At 31.5% G+C, this 26,464-nt stretch overlaps 1 protein-coding gene across 2 annotated transcripts; it reads right to left on the reverse strand.

The window, feature by feature from the left end:
* Positions 1-18,283: 18,283 nt before the first annotated feature.
* LOC115699196 (alpha-amylase 3, chloroplastic) lies at positions 18,284-24,270 on the reverse strand. 2 transcript variants are annotated; one of them, XM_030626485.2, is made up of 13 exons: positions 23,823-24,270; positions 23,427-23,557; positions 23,100-23,154; positions 22,888-23,010; positions 22,581-22,701; positions 22,067-22,422; positions 20,919-21,571; positions 20,357-20,546; positions 20,067-20,173; positions 19,666-19,915; positions 19,357-19,479; positions 18,974-19,141; positions 18,284-18,877 (listed from the first exon to the last, which is right to left on the reverse strand). In XM_030626485.2, the coding sequence occupies exons 1-13, from the start codon at positions 24,099-24,101 to the stop codon at positions 18,716-18,718; spliced, it is 2,718 nt and encodes a 905-aa protein (XP_030482345.2). In that variant the 5' UTR covers positions 24,102-24,270; the 3' UTR covers positions 18,284-18,715. The 2 variants fall into 2 exon arrangements, with proteins under 2 accessions (XP_030482345.2, XP_060958345.1); XM_061102362.1 differs by having other exon boundaries at positions 22,581-22,704; positions 23,823-24,224.
* Positions 24,271-26,464: the final 2,194 nt, after the last annotated feature.

Here is a 26,464-nt window from a genome sequence, read left to right on the forward strand (position 1 = left end):
AAGACTTGGGTGAGGCAGCCTATGTTCTCGGTATTCAGATTATCAGAAACCGGAAGAACAGATCCCTAGCTCTCTCTTAAACAACTTACACTGACAAAGTTCTAGAGAGATTCTCCATGACTAATGCCAATGGGGCAAATATGCCTAGTAGATATGGAATTCGTCTATCTAAGGAACAGTGTCCTACTAATCCTCAAGTGATAGAAGACATGGCAAAAGTTCCTTATGCTTCTGCAGTTGGAAGTCTAATGTATGCTATGCTATGCACTAGACTTGACATCTGCTATGCAGTTGGAATCGCGAGCAGGTATCAGTCAAATCCAGGAAGGGAACATTGGAATGTTGTTAAGTATATTTTGAAATACTTAAAGAGTACAAGAGATTATGTATTAGTCTACAAGGGTGGTGCTCTGAATCCCTTAGGCTATACAGACTCAAATTTCCAGGGATGTCTTGAAGACAGGAAATCTACATTTGGGATGGTGTTTACTCTTGGGGGTGGAGCAGTGGTTTGGAGAAGTGCTAAACAAACTGCGATTTTGGATTCTACCATGGAGGCAGAATACATAGCTGCGGCTGAAGCAGCTAAAGAGGTTGTCTGGCTTAGGAAGTTCTTCACTAGTCTTGGTGTGGTTCCTGGAATGGAAAAGCCTATAGTCCTTCTTTGTGATAACAGTGGAGCTATAGCCAACAGTAAGGAACCTCGGAGCCACAAGAGAAGTAAGCATATAGAAAGAAAATATCATATTATCAGAGAATATGTGGCAAGAGGGGATGTACTGGTGGAGAAAGTGGACACGCAGGACAACTTAGCTGATCCATTCACCAAAGTCTTGGCAGTGACTGCATTCGAAAAGCACCGTCAGAATTTAGGGTTAATTGAAATGTACTGATTTGTTTTATATTAGTGCAAGTGGGAGTTTGTTGGGTTTTATGCCCTAAATAAAACTCTATTTCAATGTAATCCAGATTATTCAATATCAATAAAGTAAAGTATTTTTCATTCATTTGTGTATGTTTTGGTTCACTTAATCAATTATTTGTCTATTTGATTTATAAATTCATCCAAACCCCTTTCACATACTTGATCATGTTTATTGTGTTGTCAACACAGTGGAAAGTAAACATGACTATGTGAATAAAGGATTCCTAGATTTATCAGAACACTGGGTTTTACTGATATGATAATCTACAACAAAGTTTACTTGCATTTGGAGAAATGCTATGTTCTTTCAAGAACATTGGTTAAAGTAAAGCTCAGGTTGGATGCATGGAGTATGCATTGGAATGGACCGATATTGAACTTTGAAATAGACTTATAAAACTTACCGTAAATATCTATTCAATTCAATATCACTAAGTTGATCCTAGATCACATGATCGAAATCCTGATATGGTTAGGCTCAATCTCAAGAGTGTTATTCGTGTTCTTTGATTTGTTAGTTAAGCCTACTTTTGGGTCAGGGTGATACGTACATTTTGGGAACACGCTAATGCGATTGAGTGGGAGCGCTAACATAAATATGGAATCTATAGCTTCTATCTGGCGAATAGTAAGCAAATGGTGATTTCCTTCGAGCTTAACCAAACGAGATAAATGATGGAGTACTCATTTCACTTAGTTGAAATATCATTTATACAGGGTTAAGTGTTTTAAGGATAAAATACATTGTAGGGTGTTACGGTAATTAAGTCCCTTTACAGTGTAAATCATCCATATAGAGGATCATTGATCACATTAGGATTATAACAATGGATAACTAATGATGTGTCTATATGGTGGAACATATAGAGCATTCTATGTACTGAGAGTGCAATTCTAAGTTCTATGTGTGGATTCAACGAAGAATTAATAAGTCAGTGAATTTAAGTAGTAAATTCTAGATCTGCTTATTGGAAGCTCGGATATATAGACTCATGGTCCCCCCACTAGTTGAGATAATATTACTTGTAAGACTCATTTAATTAATTTTAATTAATCAATTATAATTCTCAAGATAGACTGTGTCTATTTGAGAATTTATCACTTATTAAGGGCAAAACAGTAAATAGAGATTTTGAAGGGCATATTTATTAATTAGGAAACTTTAATTAGTTTTATTATTAATAAAATAAATGACAATAAATTATTTGATAATTAATTTTAATTATTAAATAATTAGATTTGACATTTATGTGGTTGAACAATGGAATTGGCAGTTTTTGACAAAACAGGAAACTATCAATGTAGGAAAAGGAAAGTTGGAAAAGTGGCAAGCCTTGTTTCCACAATGCCTAGGCCGGACACTTAAGCTTCCCTTTTCTCATTGATTTTTCAATTTTAAATGTCAATTAATTCAACCATAGCCCTGGGTGGTCTGTTGGGTTTTATGCCCTAAATAAAACTCATTTCAATATAATCAGATTTACTTATTAATATAGATCAGAAATAACATTTAATGTTGCATGGTTCACATGATTTATTTCATGATTATATGTACATAATGTATAAATTCATCTGAAACCCTTTTCACATACTTGATCCTGTTTATTGTGCCGTCAACACATTGGAAAGTAAACATGACTATGTGAATAAAGTTTCCTAGATTTATCAGACATAGGGTTTTACTGATATGATAATCTACAACAGAGTTTACTTGCATTTGGAGAAGTGCTATGTTCTTTCCAGAGCATTGGTTAAAGTAAAGCTCAGGTTGGATGCATGGAGTATGCATCGGAAGGGATCGATATTGAACTTTAACTTAGATTTATTAAACTTACCGTAATATCTATTCAAGTCAATATCACCTAGTTGATCCTAGATCAAATGTTCTTAATCCTGTTATGATTAGGCTCAATCTTGAAAGGCTATTCGTGTTCTTTGATTTGTTAGTTAAGCCTACTTTTAGGTCAGGGTGATACGTACATTTTGGGAACACGGTAGTGCAATTGAGTGGGAGCGCTATCATAAACATGGAATCTATAGCTTCTATCTGGCGAATAGTAAGCAAAGGATGATCTCCTTCGAGCTTGACCAAACGAACATAAATGGTGGAGTACTCATTTCACATAAGCTGAAATATCATTTATACGGGGTCAAGTGTTTTAAGGAATAAATACATTGTAGGGTGTAACGGTAATTTAATCCCTTTTACAGTGTAGATCATTCATATAGAGGATCATTGATCACATTAGGATTATAACAATGGATAACTAATGATGTGTCTATATGGTGGAACATATAGAGCATTCTATATACTGAGAGTGTAATTCTAAGTTCTATGCGTGGATTCAACGAAGAATTAATAAGTTAGTGAATTTTAGTGCTAAATTCTTGATCTACTTATTGGAAGCTCGGTTATATAGACCCATGGTCCCCCCACTAGTTGAGATAATATTGCTTGTAAGACTCATGTAATTGGTTTTGATTAATCAATTATAATTCTCAAATTAGACTATGTCTATTTGTGAATTTTTCACTAAGTAAGGGCGAAATTGTAAAGAAAGAGTTATAGGGGCATATTTGTTAATTATGATACTTTGTATGGTTCAATTAATAAATATGATAAATGACAATATTATTTAATAATTATTTATAGTTATTAAATAGTTAGAATTGGTATTTAAATGGTTGAATTAGAAAATTGGCGTTTTTGAGAAAATCAGATGCAGAAAAGATAAAACTGCAAAATTGCAAAAAGTGAGGCCCAAATCCACCTTGCATGGCCGGCCACTTTTGTAGGGTTTTTCCTCTGATATTTTCATTATTTTAATGCCAAATAATTCAAACCTAACCCTAGTGGAATGCTATAAATAGATAGTGAAGGCATCAGGAAATTTACACTAAAAAATTTCTACACTTTTTTTTTTTTTCTGACACTTCTAATTCAGAAAAAACTGAGCCTTCTCTCTCCCTATCTTTGGCCGAACCCACTCTCTCTCTCTTCCTCATTGAGATTTCGAAAATCTTTAGTGTATGAGTAGTGCCCACACACAGCAAGTGATACCTCAATATTCCGCTGCACCCAATGTAAGGTTTCTTAAACTTTATATGTGTTTATTTCATCGTTTTAGAAAGTTCATATTTAGGGTGTTAATCAACATACTTGTGAGTAGATCTAAGATCCTGGTAAAATAATTTCCAACAACTGGCCTCAGAGCCATGGTAATTGATTTACTTGCAAGAAATTTGGACTTTAAAACGATTGTTTGTTTTGTTTTTGGATGGTATCATGTTGTATTGAGTGTTATTTGATGATTGATTGGTGTTTGTAAATTTTCGTGAAAAATAATTAAATATCTATTTCTGGAATTATTTTTATTGGATAGTATGGAAAAAATTAAGCAAGTTAGCCTTTTACAGAACTCAATTTCGATTTTATTTGAATTAGTTATGAATTTTTGAAGATTTGAAAAAATCGGAGCTCTACTGAAATTTTCCTGCGATCAGCTCACAATTTTTTCGTTTTTCTTCGATTTTTCATGCTTTTTCATGGAATTAACTTCCGATTTTTTGTGTAGTTCTATATATATACTATTACTATTCCTAATTCAATTCTAATTATCATTTTGAATTAATTTAATATTTTTTAAATTTAATTCAAGATATTAGTGTAATTTGAATTTGAATAGAATTAGTATCTATCTTCTTGCTTAAAAATCTATCTTATTTTAAAATTTGATTATATCTTATTTTATTTTAAATTTAAAATAAGATAATTATAATCATGTAATTTTTAAATGATATAAGATATTTTTCTAATTTTTTAAATTTTGTTATTTTATTTATTTAAATTACATTTAAAATTTGAAAAAGATATTCATTTATCTTTTCTAATTTTTTATTTAATTTTTATTTATAAAATGACATTTAAAATTTAAAAGTTGTTAGCAATTTTTTTTTTTTTTTGAAATGATATTTAGGTTGGTTGAAACCTAATTTTTCAAAATTGTAGGTTTAATTTTAAATTTAAATATTTAATTAAATTTCGAAAATTTTTTTAATTTTTCAAATTTTTTTTTTAAAAAAATTTCGAAAATTTATTTTTTTTAATTAATTATTTTCGAAATTAATTATTTAATTTAAAATTAAATAAATCCTACATCCAACTATCCAACTAACTTTGTTGCAGGAGTATGTGTTTTAGCTTGTGTGTAAGTTTTCAAAACCTATTATTACTTGATTGCAAATAGCCATGGTTACTTTTTGCCAGATCTAATGATCTGATGGCTCCCTTGGTCAAGATAATAATTTGTAACAGGTATATTTATAATCTTCTTTCATCTTTGTATGACCTAGCAACATGATAGGACCCATCCAAAGTGTGCCTGTGTGAGCCTGTGTGTTTAATTTTATTATAGATGCATATAGGTTGTTGTTGCTAAAATAAATTATCATAGTTTTTGATAGAATTTATTTAGGTCCATTTAGTTTTTGGGCCTATTCAATTAATAACAGTTGTTCTTATTAAGGTTAAATTCCTCTCTTTTGGGCCTTGTGTGAGAGTTGGGAGTCATAGAAGTGGGTACGACATACTGAACCCAGCACCCCCTCACATGAACCACCCCAATTGTGAAGGCCCATTTGCCTGATTTGAACAACTGTACTAGGTTAATTACACTAGTTTAACCTAATAAAATTGATTAGCAACATAATTAATTTCATTTATTTTGAAATTAATTTAAGAAAATTATAGTTTAAAGAATTCTTTATTCTAAGCTAAACTATATGTATTTTCTTGTATTTAATTAAATACAAAATTATAACCATCTAGATTCTTTCTGGAGCTTAATTTAAATTTTTCATTAAATATTCCTATTTAAGTTGAAATTTAGTTATCTACAACTAACCAACTTAAATCTGAATATCTTTTGAATTTCAAATTTCAAAATTAAGTTGAGGAATTTTAGGCATTGGTTATTAAGATTCTTTAGATATTTTTTAAGTTAATATCTTTTCGAATATTAACTTAAAATGGAATATTTTAGATATTTTTTAAGTTAATATCTTTTCAAATATTAACTTAAAATGGAATATTTTAAATTAAGTGGTTACAACTTAATTTTTGATATTTAATTAAATTTAAATTTGAAAATATTTAAGTTCTAGATTTTTTCTAATACAACTTAAATTAGATATTTTTTCAAATTTTGTGGAAAAGATACTTAGTCAAATAAGATATTTTCTAGATAGTTATTTCTAGACTACTTATTATTTCTAATATTAAATAGGAAATATTATACATTGTGAAATTAATTATTTATTAATTAATTTTGGTACAATTTATTTTAAGTATATTTTTCCTAGTATTAAACTAGAGATTAATAATTAAGCCTTCTCTACACTTAATTATTTATTTCTTGAATTTAATACATTTAATTAATTTGAAAATTAAATATCTAAGTTGATTTTCATCAGCATACTTAAATATTTCTTTTTCATGACACTTAATTCAATAGAAAATTATTTTTAGTTAAAATTTAATTTTTCAAAAAAATTTAAATAATTTTGAAAATATATTTTTTCTTTATTTTATTAATCAAATTTCAAAATTGCATTTCTTAAATGCTGGAATTTTGAATTTTATTTGAAAAATAGATTAAGTTGTAAATTAATTATTTATTTTAATTAATTCTTGGATCAACTTAAATCAATGATTTTTTTCATTTATTGATTAATTTAAAATAAATTGAATTAAAGTATATTATTAGAAATTGAATTAATTAGTCAAAGGAAAATCTAGATAGATGATATATTTGCTTGAAGTATTTTTCTAGTGTATTTAATTAAATAGAAAATTAATATTTAAGTTGATTTTCATCATCATACTTAAATATTTGAAATTTTTCTTATATATTTAATTAAATAGGAAAATTATATTTTTTGTTGTAAATTAATTTTATTAATTAATTTTGGGCCAACATTAAATTAGAATAATTTCTCCAGGATTTATTTTTTATTTTAACATGCATTTTTCGAAAAATTGTATTCTTAAATACTTTAATTTTTCGAAATGCAATATATATTTATAGATTATAAAATTTGAGTTGTAAATTAATTTAAATTAATTTTGTAACAACTTAAATTGAACATTTTTCTAAATATTTATTGGAAATTATTACTAAGATGGAAATAATTCATGTTATTTTCATATCCATCTAAGTAAAATTTATAAATACTAAATTAAAATTTATATTTAGAATTTTTCATTCTAAATTGGAAATTTTAATTAAATAAATATATATTTAAAATAAATAGAATAAATAAAGAGAATCAAAGAAAATACAATTCTCTTTGAATAATGAGTTTTATTATTAAGATATTCGATCTCCATTGTGGGTTTTACACCGCGTTTGTTTTAGTCAGTAATCCTCCCTAATGGAGGAACGTTCATTAGCAATTTCGCACCGTTTAATCTCGCATGATAAGTAGTTTGTAAGTGTTTTGTATGGTATGGATCACCCTAATGGTGACGACCATACTTGACTTGCAAATTGCGAAACAATGGTAGAAGCTCATAAGATAGAATTGCCTTGACTCTCGCCTAAACGGGACAATGCTGAATTCCAATCTTGATCGAATAAAAGGTTGCTAGAATGTTTAACATTTTAGACGAGCTGACAACTCTATTCAATGAATGGTAGCTTTGACTCTCGCCTAAACGGGACACTGATATCAGTTTGTTGAAAACCTTGGAAATTATTTAGGATTGTAAGTTTTAGTATTTTCACTTGTCATTCCTACTTGCTATATGCTTATAATTTCTGAATTGTGTATGAATTTATATTAAACCATGTTATTTTCTGTTATTAAGTTGTAGTTTAATTTCGAATCTTCATTGTTGGTCTAACTTGGCTTGTTTATCTAATGAGATAAATCCCTAGTGGATTTTCACCATTAGACATACATAATAGTGTTAGATCTCGAAAGATAAGTATTGTATATGCGACATCTAGCTGTTCATCAATTGATGACACCTTAGACTAGTATTTTTACGATATGAAACAAGAAGATTGTATAAATAAGATTACTTTGACTTTCGCTAATCGAAGCATTGTTGGATTCTTATTTTAAACGAAATTATCCTAATTCCTCTTAGCTTATTCATTTCGAATTAGCTTTAAAAACATATCATTGGGTGAATGGTCTATAAATCATTTCATGTCATTCTATATTTTCTCTTAAGAAATTAAATGACGCATATGATTATAATCCCGAAATTCTATTCCCAATTGATATAAATCCTCAATCTTAGAAATCTCCTACTTGTATGGGCAAATCTGACTTAGAGTTTAAATAGTAGTGGTGGTCCAAGAAAGAATTACTCATTATATTTGGTTGAATTTAAGTCTTCGACTTTAATTTTAGAATCCAAACAGAAATTTTCTTATATTTCTAATTCCAGAATACAATACAGTTACACTTTCTCACGTGTTTAATATCCATCTTTTATTAATGGATTAAAACTGTATGGAATATGAGTTAGGTATTCTGTGACCAGGATCCACTTGCAGTATTCTAAGAACTCTTTGATGTAACTAAACCTATGTCATCAATAGACACTACCACATTTTTTTTAATCTATGGCATTTGTATCTTGTTCATAGTGGATTTGACAAGATCAATCTCTGCAAAGAGTTAATATGCCTATATGCACTGAAAGTAGTTCATCTCATTCGCAGATGGATGTGCATTCAGGGGTGGATATGAGTTTTTCGTTGTATTCTTAAAACGATCACTCTAGATTATACCTTTTAGCAAGAAATTTGAAATGTTTGAAAAATTTCATTAATTTCTAGCAATGGTTAAAACCATTAAGGTAAGTGGTTAAAGATCTTGCGAACTGATAGAAGTGGAGAAATAGTTAGTAGATATGCAGTTCAAAGATCATTAAACTGATTTTTGAATTATATCCAAACTTACCTCCCCAGAAATTTCGAGTTGCATGTTGATGATTAGTTACTAGTCGTTGCCTAATTCCTTCTATGGTAATACAATTTCAGAATGATGTAATGGTTGTATACTTAATGTAAATCATTACTAGATTCATGGATGACCTAATCAAAATCTTAAGAAAAGCTAGAACTGTTAACCATGGTTTGTTAGTTGTTCTAAGTGATTAGGGGTGGACCATCCCATTGTCAATAGATAAGAAAGTGTTTGTTCAAACAAATACTACTTTTCTAAGAAAATGACTAAGTCTGAAAATCAAGTAGCAAATAAAGGAGATATTTAATTCTTGATTCCAAAAGTGTTCTATCATCTTACATATGATAATCCCACTGTCTCTGTTGTCTTGTCACAACCAAAGAGGTTAATACCATTTAGTTTTCTTCGACATAATTCACGGTACCTTGTCGTAGTGGGAGAGTTTCTAGGAACTCACCTTCTTATGACTTGGGAGACACTAGTGATTAAAATCCATTGTGAGTTTAAACAAGTAATGGATTGTCAAGATAAGAAACTAAGAAGAAAGTCAATAGAACTATGGTTTAATCCATTCACATGGAGTAACCTAAAGTTTTCTATTACAAGGACATAAAAGGAAATTTTCGTTTATAAGTCTATTCAATGGACTTAACAAACTTCATGTTCCTAGTATTATAGGTTTGAGTTTATCTAAACCTATGGCTTGTGGCATACCTGGTAATTACTTACTCTAATGCAAGCAACTTACTTTAGTAAAATGCTGAAGCATTTTCTTTCTAATGGCAATCTATAGAAGCTTCACAACTTCTTAGACATAGATTTTATTTATCTAAGGAAAAGTCTTAACTATTCCAGAAAAGATAAAGCCATGAAAGAATTTCTTATATCGACAGTGAGAGGTCTTAGATATGCTTTTGTATGCCTTAGACCAGACACCTGCAGTTGAGTGGGAGTAATGAGTAGGTATCAGATTAATCCAGGAGAAGAACATTGGAAGATAATCAAGTAAATCCTAAGATTAAGAAGAGGAACTATATGTTAGTCTATAAGGGTGTGTTTAAAACTCTTAGACTACACCATATTAGATTTTGAAATTTTCCTTTGTGCTAGTAAATCTTTCTGATAAGATGGTGGTTACTCTGGGGGTGGAATAGTGATTTTGGAGAAGTGTAAAAACCTATCTGAAGTCTCTAGGTCTACCAGAAAGGGATTGAATGTTAAAGCTGCAGGAAAGGTACTTATTCAGTCTAAGGAAAGTTCTATACATTTTTGGCATCATTCCAAATTGCCTTAAACTACTAGTGTTAATTTCCTGATTAACCAAAAGTAGTTGCCAAAAGTATAGAATCCAGTATCCCAAGAGAGTAGACATATAGAGAGGAATCTCACATTACCAATTTTGTGATTAAAGGAAGAGTAATGGTGGAGAAAAGGTTGTGTTTAATTCAACCTTTCAGATCCTATTACGAGGAGTTTACTACTACTACACTTGATTTGTATATCAAGGTGTTGAGATTATTTGAAACGCACTTTTTGTTTTATATTAGTGCAAGTGGGAGTTTGTTGGGTTTTATGCCCTAAATAAAACTCATTTCAATATAATCAGATTTACTTATTAATATAGATCAGAAATAACATTTAATGTTGCATGGTTCACATGATTTATTTCATGATTATATGTACATAATGTATAAATTCATCTGAAACCCTTTTCACATACTTGATCCTGTTTATTGTGCCGTCAACACATTGGAAAGTAAACATGACTATGTGAATAAAGTTTCCTAGATTTATCAGACATAGGGTTTTACTGATATGATAATCTACAACAGAGTTTACTTGCATTTGGAGAAGTGCTATGTTCTTTCCAGAGCATTGGTTAAAGTAAAGCTCAGGTTGGATGCATGGAGTATGCATCGGAAGGGACCGATATTGAACTTTGACTTAGATTTATTAAACTTACCGTAATATCTATTCAAGTCAATATCACCTAGTTGATCCTAGATCAAATGTTCTTAATCCTGTTATGATTAGGCTCAATCTTGAAAGGTTATTCGTGTTCTTTGATTTGTTAGTTAAGCCTACTTTTAGGTCAGGGTGATACGTACATTTTGGGAACACGGTAGTGCAATTGAGTGGGAGCGCTATCATAAACATGGAATCTATAGCTTTTATCTGGCGAATAGTAAGCAAAGGATGATCTCCTTCGAGCTTGACCAAACGAACATAAATGGTGGAGTACTCATTTCACATAAGCTGAAATAACATTTATACGGGGTCAAGTGTTTTAAGGAATAAATACATTGTAGGGTGTAACGGTAATTTAATCCCTTTTACAGTGTAGATCATTCATATAGAGGATCATTGATCACATTAGGATTATAACAATGGATAACTAATGATGTGTCTATATGGTGGAACATATAGAGCATTCTATATACTGAGAGTGTAATTCTAAGTTCTATGCGTGGATTCAACGAAGAATTAATAAGTTAGTGAATTTTAGTGCTAAATTCTTGATCTACTTATTGGAAGCTCGGTTATATAGACCCATGGTCCCCTCACTAGTTGAGATAATATTGCTTGTAAGACTCATGTAATTGGTTTTGATTAATCAATTATAATTCTCAAATTAGACTATGTCTATTTGTGAATTTTTCACTAAGTAAGGGCGAAATTGTAAAGAAAGAGTTTATAGGGGCATATTTGTTAATTATGATACTTTGTATGGTTCAATTAATAAATATGATAAATGACAATATTATTTAATAATTATTTATAGTTATTAAATAGTTAGAATTGGCATTTAAATGGTTGAATTAGAAAATTGGCGTTTTTGAGAAAATCAGATGCAGAAAAGATAAAACTGTAAAATTGCAAAAAGTGAGGCCCAAATCCACCTTGCATGGCCGGCCACTTTTGTAGGGTTTTCCCTCTGATATTTTCATTATTTTAATGCCAAATAATTCAAACCTAACCCTAGTGGAATGCTATAAATAGATAGTGAAGGCTTCAGGAAATTTACACTAAAAAATTTCTACACTTTTTTTTTTTTCTGACACTTCTAATTCAGAAAAAACTGAGCCTTCTCTCTCCCTATCTTTGGTCGAACCCACTCTCTCTCTCTTCCTCATTGAGATTTCGAAAATCCTTAGTGTATGAGTAGTGCCCACACACAGCAAGTGATACCTCAATCATAGTGAGGAAGATCGTGAAGAAAGACTTTCAGCAAGAAGGAGTTTCAGCATCAAAGATTCAGAGAAAGAGATCCAGGTTCAGATATTGATAATGCTCTGCTACAGAAAGGAATCAAGGGCTAGATATCTGAACGGAAGGAGTCATTATGTTCCGCTGCACCCAATGTAAGGTTTCTTAAACTTTATATGTGTTTAATTTATCGTTTTAGAAAGTTCATATTTAGGATGTTAATAAACATACTTGTGAGTAGATCTAAGATCCTGGTAAAATAATTTCCAACACCTCAATCATAGTGAGGAAGGCTGTGTAGAATTCAGAAACAACAAAGAAGGACTATCGGGCTCAGATCTTGATTATACTCTGCGACAGAAAGGAATCAAGGGTTAGAGATCTGAGTGGGAGGAGACATATATTCTGCTGCACTCAATGTAAGATTTCTGATACTTTTATGTGTTTAATTTTCTATCGTTTTAGAAGTTCATATTTAGGTTGTTAAATCAACATACTTGTGAGTAGATCTAAGTTCTTGGTAAAATAACTTCCTACACAACTTGTGTATATGTGGTCAGGTTTTTAGTTCACACAATCAACAATTGCAACATACTTATCTAGTTCGCTCATAGACTCGTCAATTTGTGGAGATCTTATCTTCACAAGAATTTCGATAACCTTATTACTCTTCCCAACTGGATCTACAGTCTCGTGACAATCTTGAAGCTTCAAGACTTGGTTTAAATGATGAAAACTTTATAAATGAATATTCTAAGCAATGATAATTAATTTATGTTATTTAATTTAATTAAGATAATTTTTTAAGGTGTACAGTTGTATTGATGTATGTGTATTATTTTTAATGGATATTAATTTTATGTTGAGTTAATTATATTAGAAATTCTGATATCGTTTTTCTAATTATAAAAGAATTTTATAAATTAATTCATTTTTAAACAAATTAACAAAATGATAATAATTTTTTTTTTTTATATTAAACTTAATACTAGCAAATTAATAGGGGCAGAATCTGCCGGTACTAATGTGTCAGATAAGTAATCTGACGAATTAATTACCAGAAGATCCCGCCCCTAATAATCTGTCGATAATAATATTATTAGGGGCGGGATGTCAGTCCGCTGCTACTGACCACAAATAGCGACCCATTATTGCCGGCGGGGTATTATCGGCGGGCCCCGCCGGTAATAACTTTTACCAGATTTTATCACTTTTACCAGCATACCTCTCCGCCCCTAATAATACTATTAGTTGTAGTGATTTATAATAACATAGGTTTGCAGTTAGTTACATTTAAATTCGAATCCCACAACAATATTTCCCCAAAATTGTGGGCCTTAATTACGCTCCATAAATAAATACAGTTATTATTAGAAAATCCTGCAGCTGTGATTTAAATCGCTTTTAAAGGGTCAACGCTGACGTGGATTAAGACACGCTGCAAAACGTATCTCGCTGAGGCGTCTCGATTGGTACATGAATAACTTGGTTTATTCATAAGTCTTCTAACAATGGGATGAGCACCAGTGTACTGAGCAAACTTAAGAACTGCTTTTTGACCATAAGGCCTTGTAGACTGGACAATCATGTCTTGGGGGTTCTCAATAATAACAATAACCCTGGCAACGAGTTGGAATTTACTAGGAGTATGCCTTTTTATAGCAAGATAGATGCCTCGCTATCTGTTATTTATGTACTTCAAGCTGTTACACTTGGCTAGTATAATGTATATTATATGCTAAGTGTTCTAACAACCAATTTTCCTTGTCAACACCTCTCTACGTATTGCGAGGTAGATGCCTCGCTATGTATTATGAATTTCCTCCTTGTTGGGTTTTGTGTCCTAAATAAAATCTATTTCAATATAATCAGATTTACTAATTAATAAAAGATCAGAAATCGCTTTTATGTTGCATGGTTCACATGATTTATTTCATGATTATGTTTAATGTATAAATTCTATTAAGTCTAGAACATATATAAATATGTATATATTTGTTCATGAATATAGTGGCGTCAGCACAGTGGAATATAATCAAGATTATATGTTCAAAAGTTTAATTCCCATGATTTATCAATTCACTGGATTTAGACTGGCATGATAATCAGTGATAATGTATACTTACACCTTAGATAAGTGTTATGTCCTTTCTAGGGCATTGGCAAAGTTTACCAGTATCGGATGTATGGAGTATACAGTGGAAGGGACCGATATTGATCTTAGATAAGATATCATAAACTTACCGTTATATCTTTTTAAGTCAATATCAATGATTGATCTTAGGTCTATGGATCATAATCATGATATGGTTAGGTTCAATCTTAGTTGTATTATTTATGTTCTTTAATTTATTCGTTAAAGTCGACCAATTGGATCTTCTCGTGACATACAGATTAAGGACATGGTAGTTCAATTGAGTGGGAGTGCTGATCATAGATATAGAATCTATAGCTTCTATAGGTATTTAGAAGTGAAACGATGATTTCCTTCAAGCTTGGCTTAATAAAGATAAATGATTGAGGCCTCATTTCAGTAATTATATTAGTTTACTGAAGTATCATTTATAGGTTGCTAAGTTTTTTAAGGATAAAATACATTGAAGGGTAGAACGGTAAATTAGTCCCTATTCAGTGTAGATCATATATAGAGGATCCTTGACTATTAGGATTGTAACAATGGATAATCATAACGTATTTATATCGTGGTACATATAGAGCGTTCTATATAACTGAGAGTGTTATTCAATTCCAAATCTATAGTGGCGCAAGGAGGAATTAATAAGTTAGAGAATTTACTTGGTGAATTCTAGATCTACTTATTGAAAGTTCGGTTATATATGCCCATGCTCCCCTCACTAGTTGAGATAATACTGCTTCCAAACTCAGTTAATTAATTTTAATTAATCAATTATCATTCTAAAATTAGACTATGTCTTATTTAAGAATTTTCACTAAGCAATGGCTTAATTGTGAAGAAAAGAAATTTGGGGGTCAATTTGTTAATTAAGAGACTTTGTATGGTCTGATTAATAAATTACATAAAATGAGAATTTTATTTGATAATTAATTATTAAATAAATAGTTTTGGCATTTATAGGGTTGAATTGGAAAATATGGTATTATTGAAAAGAAGAATAATTGGTTGAAATAAAGTGACAAAAATCTAGCTAGAGTGTAATGACCGCGTTTGATTATATGGATTAGTAAAGGCAATTATAGCATTAATTATTCGTATTTTTAAACTATTTGTGGATTTAATTATGTGTGGGTCCCATTGTTAGAAATGGGCATTAGTGTTATAATTTTTCAATTTCGGAGATGTTATTAAACCCTAGGTGTATTATTTGTATTATATTTAAATTATACAATTTTTACAATTTTTGCTCGGCGACAACAGAAAATGCGATAGATGGCTAGTTTAATCACATGGGTAGGTCTACAGCCTTATTTCTTAGTGGGATGTACATTGGAGAAAAATAGAATACCGAGTTTGAGTGGGGTTATGGTTTTTAACCATTTTACCCCTAGGCTTGAAATAGCTTAAAACTTAAGCACCAAGGGTATTTTAGTCATTTGGCTATGGGATTAGGTAGCTCATTCTTAACTTGACAGCTGCCTTTTATTATGCTGAATAATGTTTAGTGTTAAGCATTTTTAGAAAGTAAAGAATTAAAGAAGAAAAACCAATAATTAGAGAAAACACTACTCTCTTTCCCTTCTCTCTCTTCGAACCAGCAAGAACCAACGAGATTAGTTGTTGATTTTTGTGTTTTCAGCAAGGATTCAAGTGGGATTCAAAGTTGAGGTAACCCCTAGATCATTTGCTCTTAGTTTTTCAAGCTTTGATGTTAGTTTGGATATGTGATTTTGAGTTATAGGGGCTGTTAGTGTTTGAATTGTGTATGGTTCGAATTCTAAGCTTATTTTGAGTTGATTTTAAGTTCTTGTTGCTGGTTTTGTTGTTTGTGGTGGTGGATGATCAAGTTTGAGTTTGAAAACTCAAACTTGAGTCATCAATGGCATATTTTGTATCAGTGTGTTTTTCTGGTTTTTGTTGGTTGGAAAATATTGTGTATGGTTGTTTTAGGTACTCTGGAAGGTTTGGTGGCATTTGGATGAATTTTGAGCAAGTTGGGAGTTCTTTAGGGAAACGTGGTGCAAACCGGTTAACCAGTTTGCCAGGTCCTGTAAAACCGGTTAATCGGTTTTGACAGATTCCCCGAAGAACTCGTTTTCTCAATTCTTGCCCATTTCAGTGCCTTAGTTGGGTGTTTCCCTGTTTCCTAGGATATTGTAGTCCCTATTAGTAATAGCAGAACCTTGAGTTGTAGGTTCGGGTTTCCCGAATTAGGGTTTTAACTTGTGATTTACCTTGTTATGTTATGTGATTAGGGCATCCATCCAGCACGAGATTTTCTGTTCAGGTCGGCCAACTCACTTGAATCTGGAAAAGGAGGTAAGAACTGTCTATAATATGTAATATGAATATGCGAATGTATATATATGTTAAGTGTATATGCATGCTTATAAGTTTGTTACACTACCAACACTTGTACGGATATGGTATATAGTGCATTGGTATAGTGTATATTGTTAAGGAGTACATTACGATGTTACCAGCACAAGTACGGAAAAGTACAGGGTGTGTATGGTATATCACTCAGTGGTACTCAAGGTACGAAACAAACCCTACCAACACTTGTGCAATGAGGTACGTAGTGTATGTGGTACAATGGTTGTACCCTAATATGGAACGTTCTCACTAATCTGTTAAGCCTTGTAAATAGGTGTATGGGCGCTTAGATACAAGTCGGTATTATATGATATGTTATATGTTTTTTCTTACTGAGTCTGTTGACTCACAGTTCTCTTTTCATGTGTAGGTAAAGGAAAGGCAAAAGCTGGGCAGGAGTGAGCCTGAGCTGGAATGGGGTTGTACATGTCATGGCTGCGTGACCTGGAGTGTTCGGTCTCGGGGCATCTGGGGTTTCTATTTTGTAGTCGTTATGCGAACTGACATATGTATTTTGGAAAATTGTATAAAAAGTTTAGAAACGGGATCCCGGATTTTGTAAATAATTATATAAAGTTTATAAAGTTTCATAATTAAAATAAAAGTTTTAATTTGACACAATTTTTAAGAAAGTTCTTTGATTAGCAAAGATTGCCCTACAATTAAAAAATTATTGTAGCGTGCCTTAGCATTAGGGCGTTACAAGAAACTGGTCCATTATTTTGTACGGCCATAAGTAGATTCTTGCCCAATATTTTATTCTTTTTTAATCCATATAATTCAGCCCTAAGCCCTAGTTGGAACACTATAAAAGGAACATGATACTCTCACTCATCCAATTAATGTCAACCTCACTTTTCAACCAACCTAAATGAGAGAGTTCCTTCCTTAGTGATTTCAGCCTCCTTAATTGTTCTTCCATATTCGAATCTTGAGTGAAAGAGTGATGTGCCCACACATAGCAAGTCAAGTACTCAATCATAGTGAGTAAGACGGTGGTAACCAAACCCGAAGGAGAGAAGGAAATCCAGGTGCAAATCTTGATAATGCTCTGCTACAGAAAGGAATCAAGGGCTAGAAATCTTGAACGGATGGAGTCATATTCCGCTGCAATCAATGTAAAGTTTTCTTAAACCTTTATGTGTTTATTTTCATTATTTTAAAGAATTCGTATTTAGGATATTAATCAACATACTTGTTAGTAAATCTAGATCCAGGTAAAATATTCCCACAACTGGCCTCAGAGCATGGTAATGATTTACTTTCATGAAATATGGTATTTAGGATGTCAAATATATATTCCATTATTATTTACAAGAAAAATATAATCTAAAATAAAATTTAACATTTCTTTATGCGTATAATTCTTTTCTATACTTTACTTTTATTTTTTGTTTTATTTATTTAAATTTTTTGTTGGAGACATAAAATAATAATAATTTATTTTATTTATTGTTAGTTATGTAAAAAATATATATATTTTTAATAAATATTAAATAATTTAATATTAAAAAATAACTAATTCAAAATAATTAATTTAATCCATACTTTTGCCGATTGGATTGAATTAAATTTGAGTTTATATGCAGATTGGATTGTATCTAAAATATAAAATGAACACTTCATGCAGATTGAATGTAACAAAATAATGCGAATTGGATGAAATGTACAGCCTTAATAATGCATAATAGCAATGATACATGGTAGCTCTTTAATTACCAATGACTTGTTTACAATACATTGTTACAACAATGGTTAATAAAGCGAAATAAGACCTACTGATAACATTATTATTTATATTTATACATTACTGATCACACCCATTACATTACCTGACTGACACAGCAAGTGTTGTACTTGGTTCCCAGACAGAAGAACGAGTTTCTTGAGCTTCTTCCACGTCAGGAAAAACATGGCAGCACCACCATCACAATTCACAAGGCAGTAGTTTACTGTTTAGATATAATTTAGGAAAAACTCCTATCCGGACGCCTCATTTAATCAAACTTCACATAATTGTTTTTTTTTTTTTTTTGATAACTGAAACTTCCATAATTGAATAATACAAAACACCCCACCTCCAAAATTTAGCCGGATGCTTCCCAGACCTTATAGTCTCTTCCCTCCATAGCCAGAGACCACTTTTGAGATTCACTGTGGGGTTCGTAATGACCTGGTCCAATCTTCATTGCAACTTTTTCATCAATGATGGCTGCATAAACATCTCTTTCTGCTTTCGTAATTTTAATCTGATCACAAAAGCATCAGAAAATTAATAGTGTTTTGATAGCCATTGCTTTATAAGTCATAACTTGAGAAAATGAGTTTCATAGTTTGATACTTACTGTACTGCGGCAGTTGATTTTGTTCCGATTTCTAATGGAGATTAGACCTCCAATTTCAGATTGGCAGTGGGAGAAAATGTGGTCATAAAACACTGATGGAGTGCCTGGATGGGTCAGAATGTATGCATATCCTTGCATTTCTTTTCCGCCAGGAAACCTCCAATGACCCTTCACAAAGAAAGAACATTCAAACATAAATATCTGAAACTAAAGAAGCACTGCATTTCAGGACTACGAGCACAATGCTTATTTACAAAAGTTCAACAGCAGGTGTTTGTTAGGTTCAATGCTCAGATGATTTTGTTCAAATAGAAATATTACAATCAGTTTAGACCTTCCTCTTAAAGAAAAATGACTGACAGAATGAATAGAGGAAATCCAACCTGAGTAGAACCAGTGTCATGATTCTCTATGAATGTGACGGCACGAGAAGGCCACCATCCAACAACCCCCGGAGGCTTCCCCTTCTGATCTGATAATCGCCAATACTCACATCTATCCAGTGCCTATATGGGAAAATAAATATATTTTATCAAAATTCATATATTCTTATAATTAAACAGTGGCTGTACACCTGTGATGGAAATAGCAAAAGGATTACTACTATGAGTACGTCTCTAATTGCCACTCCACATATTTTACGCAGAGAATAAAACCATTTCATTTTTTTCTCTACTAGATGAAATGCTCACCGCATGAAGAATTCCTTTTGTTGTGACATCGAATGCACCAGCAGTTCCACTTGTAGCATTAATCCAGTCAATAATTCTCTGCCTATGTGCATCTTGGTTGTGATCCATCTCTCCATATGTGTAACTAAGTGAATCCCAGTACTCACCTACAGCAAAGTACGGCTCACTAGCATCCAAATAGTCCTTGACATAACCACCCCAGAATCCTCTAACAAAATCAAGTCTCCATCCGTCATAGCCAATTTCTTTCCTGTAGGTCACATAAAGATGAAAATTTATTGCAATAAGACATCCACGATTACTATCTGAAACCCAATTTCATACATATTTGTGTTTTCATGTACAAAAACAAAATGTGACCATAAGAATTTAGGGAATGGGAGAACTTATCTATGCACTACCTTAGCCAGCACAACCACTCCTTGATATCTTTCCTCACAAAATCTTGTGAATGGTCAATATTTGGAGCAGCATGAAAATTATCTCCACTACTCTTGTTGCCCCTACCCTGAATAAGAGAGGAAGAAAAATCATGTCACATTAGGAAATGAGGGAAGCAAAAACGAGACTTGCAATGGTGGAAGGACAGTTTATTCCAATCTTTTGCGAACAAAATAAATAAAAGAAAGAAATCAAAAAAGATCACTAATTCCAACAAATATCTCAGTTTGAAACAAAGGAAATATTATACCTGAAAATGTGGGTCATCAGCAACAACTGCACGGTCATCCCAATTTAAACGACCACCAAAAATGTTCCAAACACCATTTTGATTCTTATAGTGTGCACAACGATGATTTAAGACAGCATCTCCAAGAACTTTGATACCAACTTGATGGAATTTATTCACAATCTCCTTCAGCTCATCTATGGTTCCATATCTTTTGTTTTATATGATAGAAGGGAAAAGAGAACATTCAGAGAATCCACCATATAAATAAACATCCCAGAAACCAAATCAATTCAAGAAATAAAATGCATTGAAAAACAATATAAACTCTAACAATTTACACCTACAGAAGGAAAATTACCTATTCACCAAAAAAAAATGTTACAACAAGTTATTTGAGTCAAATGTCCCACAAGGAAACAGACAGCTCTAAGCTAATTTGAGTTTAGAAGGTTGCAAAACTGGTCATACTAGAGAGAGAAAAGTTTTTCCATTGGGGTGGAGGAGCTGGCCTAATTTCTTAGGTAAGAAAGAAGGAATACTGAGCAGCACATATAATAAAAGCTACTTTATGATACCTTACCTGGAATTTAGATTGTATAAATCTTTTGGCATGTACCCTTCAGGTGATACAGATTCGGTAGGAGGAGGCAACCAAATCACAGTAAAACCAAGCGAAGATAATTCTTCAGCCTTTTCTTTGAGTTCCATGTACCATTTTCCAGATTTATTGGATTCCCAATTAAATCCTTGGCATACTATTTCATAACCTGTGCCTGTCCCTGATTGTATCTTGACAGGAAGTTCTAATTCCTCGGTTTCTGAAACAGCTTCCTCTGGAGGAGCTGCAACCGAACTTCTAAACATACTATATGCTTCAGCAGCCAACTTTTCAATTTCTTGAAGAATACTTTCTTGTGCTTCTTTGGTCTTTGTCTTCAAACTCTTCTCAGAGGAAATACTTACCAAGCTTCGTATTTCACTGATTATTCCCTTGGTATAGGCAGAAAGAGAACCTTCACTTTCCTCTACAGATTTTCCAGGTGTCTCTTGCCCTGCAGACAGACCCGAAGTGGGAAGAACAGAAGAGATACTTGAGCTTGAAAGGGGAACGTAGAAATCATTTCCCATATATTTCAACCATGTCTTTTCACTTTGCTTAAGAACAAAAAGAAATCCTTGAGGACCTTCTTCCAAAGTAAATAATCCTTGGGAGCCATTTCCACCTTCTTTTGGCTGCACACAAAAATCCACATAAGTTGAAGTAAGATCAAGCAAATAATCTAGTTTTCCTGCTTAATACTATTATCTTCAGAGAGAGAGAGAGAGAGATCCTCACACAGTTTCTTTCGAGGGAAAAAAAGAGAGACAAGTAGATTCTTCAAAATAAAACAGACAAAAATTGAAGGAAAGCTGAAAGTAACAGAAGTTTAAGAGAATAAACAAGGAATTGCATGCAATCAGAATTGAAAAATGAAAGGGTAAATAGCCATGACATTCAGAGATCACCTCTCACTACTTGAATACCCAGTTCATTTCATCTTTTAGTAATTACAGAAAATGTTAATAAAAAATGTGAAAATGAAAATTGATGGTGGTTCCTGGTTAAAACTTATAAGTAATGTAAGAGAATAAAAATTTGAAAGGAAGGGAAAACCAACAGTATTTCAATGTCATTTAAGATGGTTTACAGAATGGGCAAATCACTAGATCAGTGAAAAGCATTTCTACCTGTAACAATGTCCTTAAAGCCTTGTCCTTAAAAATGACAGTATCAGGTGGATATGGTGAAGATGGAAGTTCCCAGTTTTTGGCATCATCCGTACAAACTCCCCAGTGAACAACAACATTCCCAAGTATATCGGTTTCCATGGATAGCAGGATTTTTTCTGTATCAGGGCACTTCCTAACTGAAACAGTAATTGAATTATGAACATCCACCTTCTTAGCAATGGGAATTTCTTCATAGAATCCTTCTAGGATCTTTTTTTCTTTAATAGGCTCAATGGAGTCCATGCTACTGTCTTCATCTTTAGAATCCAATTGTTCTTTTGTAATGAATATGTTTGATAGCTGTCCCAAAGCTCCTAGAATTATCAGACAACCAGTAAATCCCGTTTCACTTTAAGATTGGAAAATGATAGAAGAGAAGACACCAGGCAGATATAGTATGAAATTATATATCATTCAATGTATTAAATCAAGCATACAAAATCAAGAAAGGTGATGTAGTGAGGATAACAACCTGGCCACATACTGTTTCCCTTTTTCCGTCCAACCATATTGCCATCCTCCTGCAGGTAGTCCACAAGAGGAACTTTAAAATCTCTCCCTTTGTGCTGATACCATGACCCTGTTTCTTCATCCTGCTTCACCAACGGACCCCAACCACCAAAAAAGAGGAAGAAACTAATAAGAAAACGGAATCCAGATAGAAAACTCTGGAGAAAAATATCTTATTAAACTCAATAAGATATTATTTTTTTATATACTTTAGCATTTTTTACATAAAGAAAAGACAATGTCAACTGTAAACTATTCAACTTTAAAACCTTTAGGACAAAATTTATTGCTGCTATAGCACTCTTGGGATCAAAATCAATCTTGACTTCTTGAAATGTATCACCTGCCGAAGATGAAGATGATTTTTTAAGCTGTGTCTCTATTGCATAATCCTGAAAACAAACAGTAATTGTATTTATCAAATTTAAGCAAGCTGGAAATCCAATCCATCCTGTTATTTTGGAAAAGGCAAACTAAGTACCTTGATGCGAACTGATCCAGACGGTATCATTCCTTCGGGAGGTTGATCCCAGTCACTGCACATTGCCAAAAAAAAAAAAAACAACATGATGTGATAATTTTATAGCTAGTAGAGAAAATCTAACAAAAACATCAAACTAAATGGAACAATATATTTCAATCTTATCATAGTTCACCAAGGCAAGTTGATATGGATAAATGGATATGCATCCATTAATAATAATAATAATAATAATAATAATAATAATAATAATAATAATAATAATAATAATAATAATAATAATAATAATAATAAAAAATCATATTCCAATATTAAATGAAAACTCACTTCCCCACGTCGTCGATATAAGAAACACCCCAGTGAAGAATCCAATTCCCAGGAATATCACAACCAACAGTAAGCTGCCAATGCTGTTCATTCTTCCCACGATCTAATCTGATGAAGATCTTTCCCTCTTCCTACCAATTCCAAATCAAACCGATCAACAATTACTTTCATATAAAATCTCAAGAACCATCTAAGCCATGCAATTTACAAACATTATTTTTTTCTATTTTTCCATTAAAAATATAAATTACTCAATAAAAAAAAATAGTAAAAGATTGCTTCAAGCTTCAAATTTTCTCGTAAATAAATTTTCAGAGAAATACTTTTAGAATAAACCAAACTAAATCAACAGAGACTAACGCCAATATAGTATTTTCAAAAAAAAAAAAATCTAACCAATATAGTTTGCTTCAAAGGGAAAGTCTTCTTAAACGATACATCAGAGGATGTAGAGGTGTCAAGAAGAGCTGTATCGGTGGAACTAGCTCTAAGAAGAAGAGGTCGCGGAGGCTTGAAGTTGCAGAAGAAGCGTGGTTGGGCATGGGAGGAGGAGAAGAGGTTGTTGGGGTGGGCATAGAAAGAAGAGGAGGAGTGGAATCGATTTGATCCGGAAAAGCAGGTGGCGTTTCGTATACGAGAGTGGTGGAAGAGAGGCTCTATAGTAATGGTCGACATGGCTTGGGTTGGGCCAATACAGAGCTCCCAGCATTAACAGGAGAAGAAAGAAGACGACGAAACTAATGGGAGTGTGTTTGATTTTGTTTCATTCCAATGCTTTTATATATATATATCTATTTTGTTTTGTTCCTTTTTTCTTCACAAAAATTTGAACATCATATATTCTATTATACTCTTCACTTTATTTTTTTAAAATATATATATAATATTATTAAAGCTTTTACTCATAAATATCCAATAAGAGTAGAGATATTTTCTGACGTGGCATATGATCAAAGAGGGTCCCCACTTATATCATTATTAGTGTTATAGTAAAAAAAACTTAAAAATTGAACATCCGATCCCTCTTACAAAATTAAAAATCTAAAATCTCATATAATTTTAAAATTGTGTGTTGTCATCAATATCTCACTAGTTCTCGTTACATTTAAAGAAGATTTTCACTGCATAAACAAATCAGAGTTAATTATTTACTTTTTATATGTGAATTTTCTATTATAAATTCATTACTTCGGCATTTTAATGTATTTTGGCATAAACCTGACAAACCTTGATCATAAAAGATTATGTTATGACCTACTTTTTCATTATCTAAACAAAATTAAATTAGATGACACGATTAAAACATAAATTTAAAAATGTGATAAAATTGAGTATAGATAAAATTATGTTTTTTTTTTTGCTAGAAAAAAGAAATCGTGTGGTGTAGATTTCGTCTCCATTCCTTTGGCCTTAAGGTAACTCCAGAGACCACGTGCTAGCTATAGGAGTCTTATATATCATCCTGCGTTACTTGGGTCATCAATACTTACATCTCATGAGGATTCCTATCCCAAATATAGCCCATCACATAGCAAAGTTAGCCTTCAAAGGCCAAGTATAATCTCTCGTAATTGAGGGGTCAGGTAAGAGTCGAACTCTTGACCCAAACAAGGGAGTAGGCTACCACTATACCACACAACACATGGTTATAGTTAAATATGTTCTTTGAGTAAATTTATATATAGAACTATCTTAAATGTATGATCACTACACTGAATTGCGTAATTTTTTTTAGAACAATGAGTTGTGTAAATGGAAGCTTCATCTAGTAATTAAGTATAAAAAGAAAATTGAGTCATTTGATTGAATTTGTCAGATTGAGTCCTTTAATTCGCTCATAATTCACTAAGCACTCAATGTATTTTATACGTACAAAAATTTTCTTTTAAATTTTTTTTAACTAGTAAACAACTCGCGCTTTGCGTGCGGTTATATATTGTTTAATGATGATTGAGTCATAAAAATATATCAAATTTCAAATTTTGATATTTTTTATATATATTTTAATGATATAAGTAACTAATTTATTATTTTTTCAATCTTAATAATACAAAAGAAAATTAATATCTTACAAATTATTTTAAACCTAGTAAATTATAATTTTTAATTAATCAAATTATTATTGCTATATTATTGAATACATTAAATTGAAATTCAAAAAGTATATATAATATAACAATTAATAATTTTATAAAAAACTCATGATTTTAAAACTGTTGTTATCACCAAATTTGACATAACTACCACTACAATCAAAGTCATTATCATCGTCGTATCTCACTTATAATCGTCACTACCATTCCCAATAAGTTTGCTCTTGTATACAAAATAAATTAAATATTGAGTTAGCTACTCACTTTTATACATAAATAAAACTGTAAAAGTATCTAATCAAAGTAAATCGTCACTATCATTTTTAATAAGTTTACTCTATATAAAATAAATTAATAAAATAATTGGTTAACTATTCACTTTTATACAAATGTTATAGTGAATAAAATATTAAAAATAGATAAATCCTCACGAAAAAAATAGAGATATAAAAAAAGATGATTGAATATAAATCTAAAAAAAAAAAAAAAAAAAAAAAAACTCTAACTACTATTTCAAAATTGTTGTCATCATCATATCTTATTTGTAGTCGTCAATATATTCAAAGTAGATGTCATCACCAAATAAAAGAAATATAGCAAATAATTATTACCAAATTTTAAATAAAGTCATTTTAGAGCGCGTGTCATAAAAATATATAGGCTAATTAGTAATTTTTCTCCCCTGAACTTTGACATGTACTAAATCGTGCCCCCTAAACTTTTTTGGCCGTTAAAAATTCTCCCTGAGCAATTGAAATTGTTAAATTTAAGAACTTTTGTCTAATTTTAGTAAAAAAATTCTAACATGGATGAAAGTTCAAGGGGCATGATTTAGTACATATCAAAGTTTGAGGGGCATGATTTGGTAGATATCAAAGTCTGGGGAGCATGGTTTAGTACATAAACAATCACTGAAACAGTAAAATTGAATGAAATTAGATAAAA

This window comes from Cannabis sativa, chromosome 8 (assembly GCF_029168945.1).
Source record: "Cannabis sativa cultivar Pink pepper isolate KNU-18-1 chromosome 8, ASM2916894v1, whole genome shotgun sequence".
Lineage (NCBI taxonomy): Eukaryota > Viridiplantae > Streptophyta > Magnoliopsida > Rosales > Cannabaceae > Cannabis > Cannabis sativa.

Coding starts and splice junctions, on each gene's coding strand:
- LOC115699196 (XM_061102362.1), bottom strand. CDS start 24,101: ATGTCGACCATTACTATAGAGCCTCTCTTCCACCACTCTCGTATACGA. Junction 20,547..20,918: donor TTATACAATCTAAATTCCAG/GTAAGGTATCAT, acceptor ATAAAACAAAAG/ATATGGAACCATAGATGAGC. Junction 19,142..19,356: donor ATGACACTGGTTCTACTCAG/GTTGGATTTCCT, acceptor TTCTTTGTGAAG/GGTCATTGGAGGTTTCCTGG.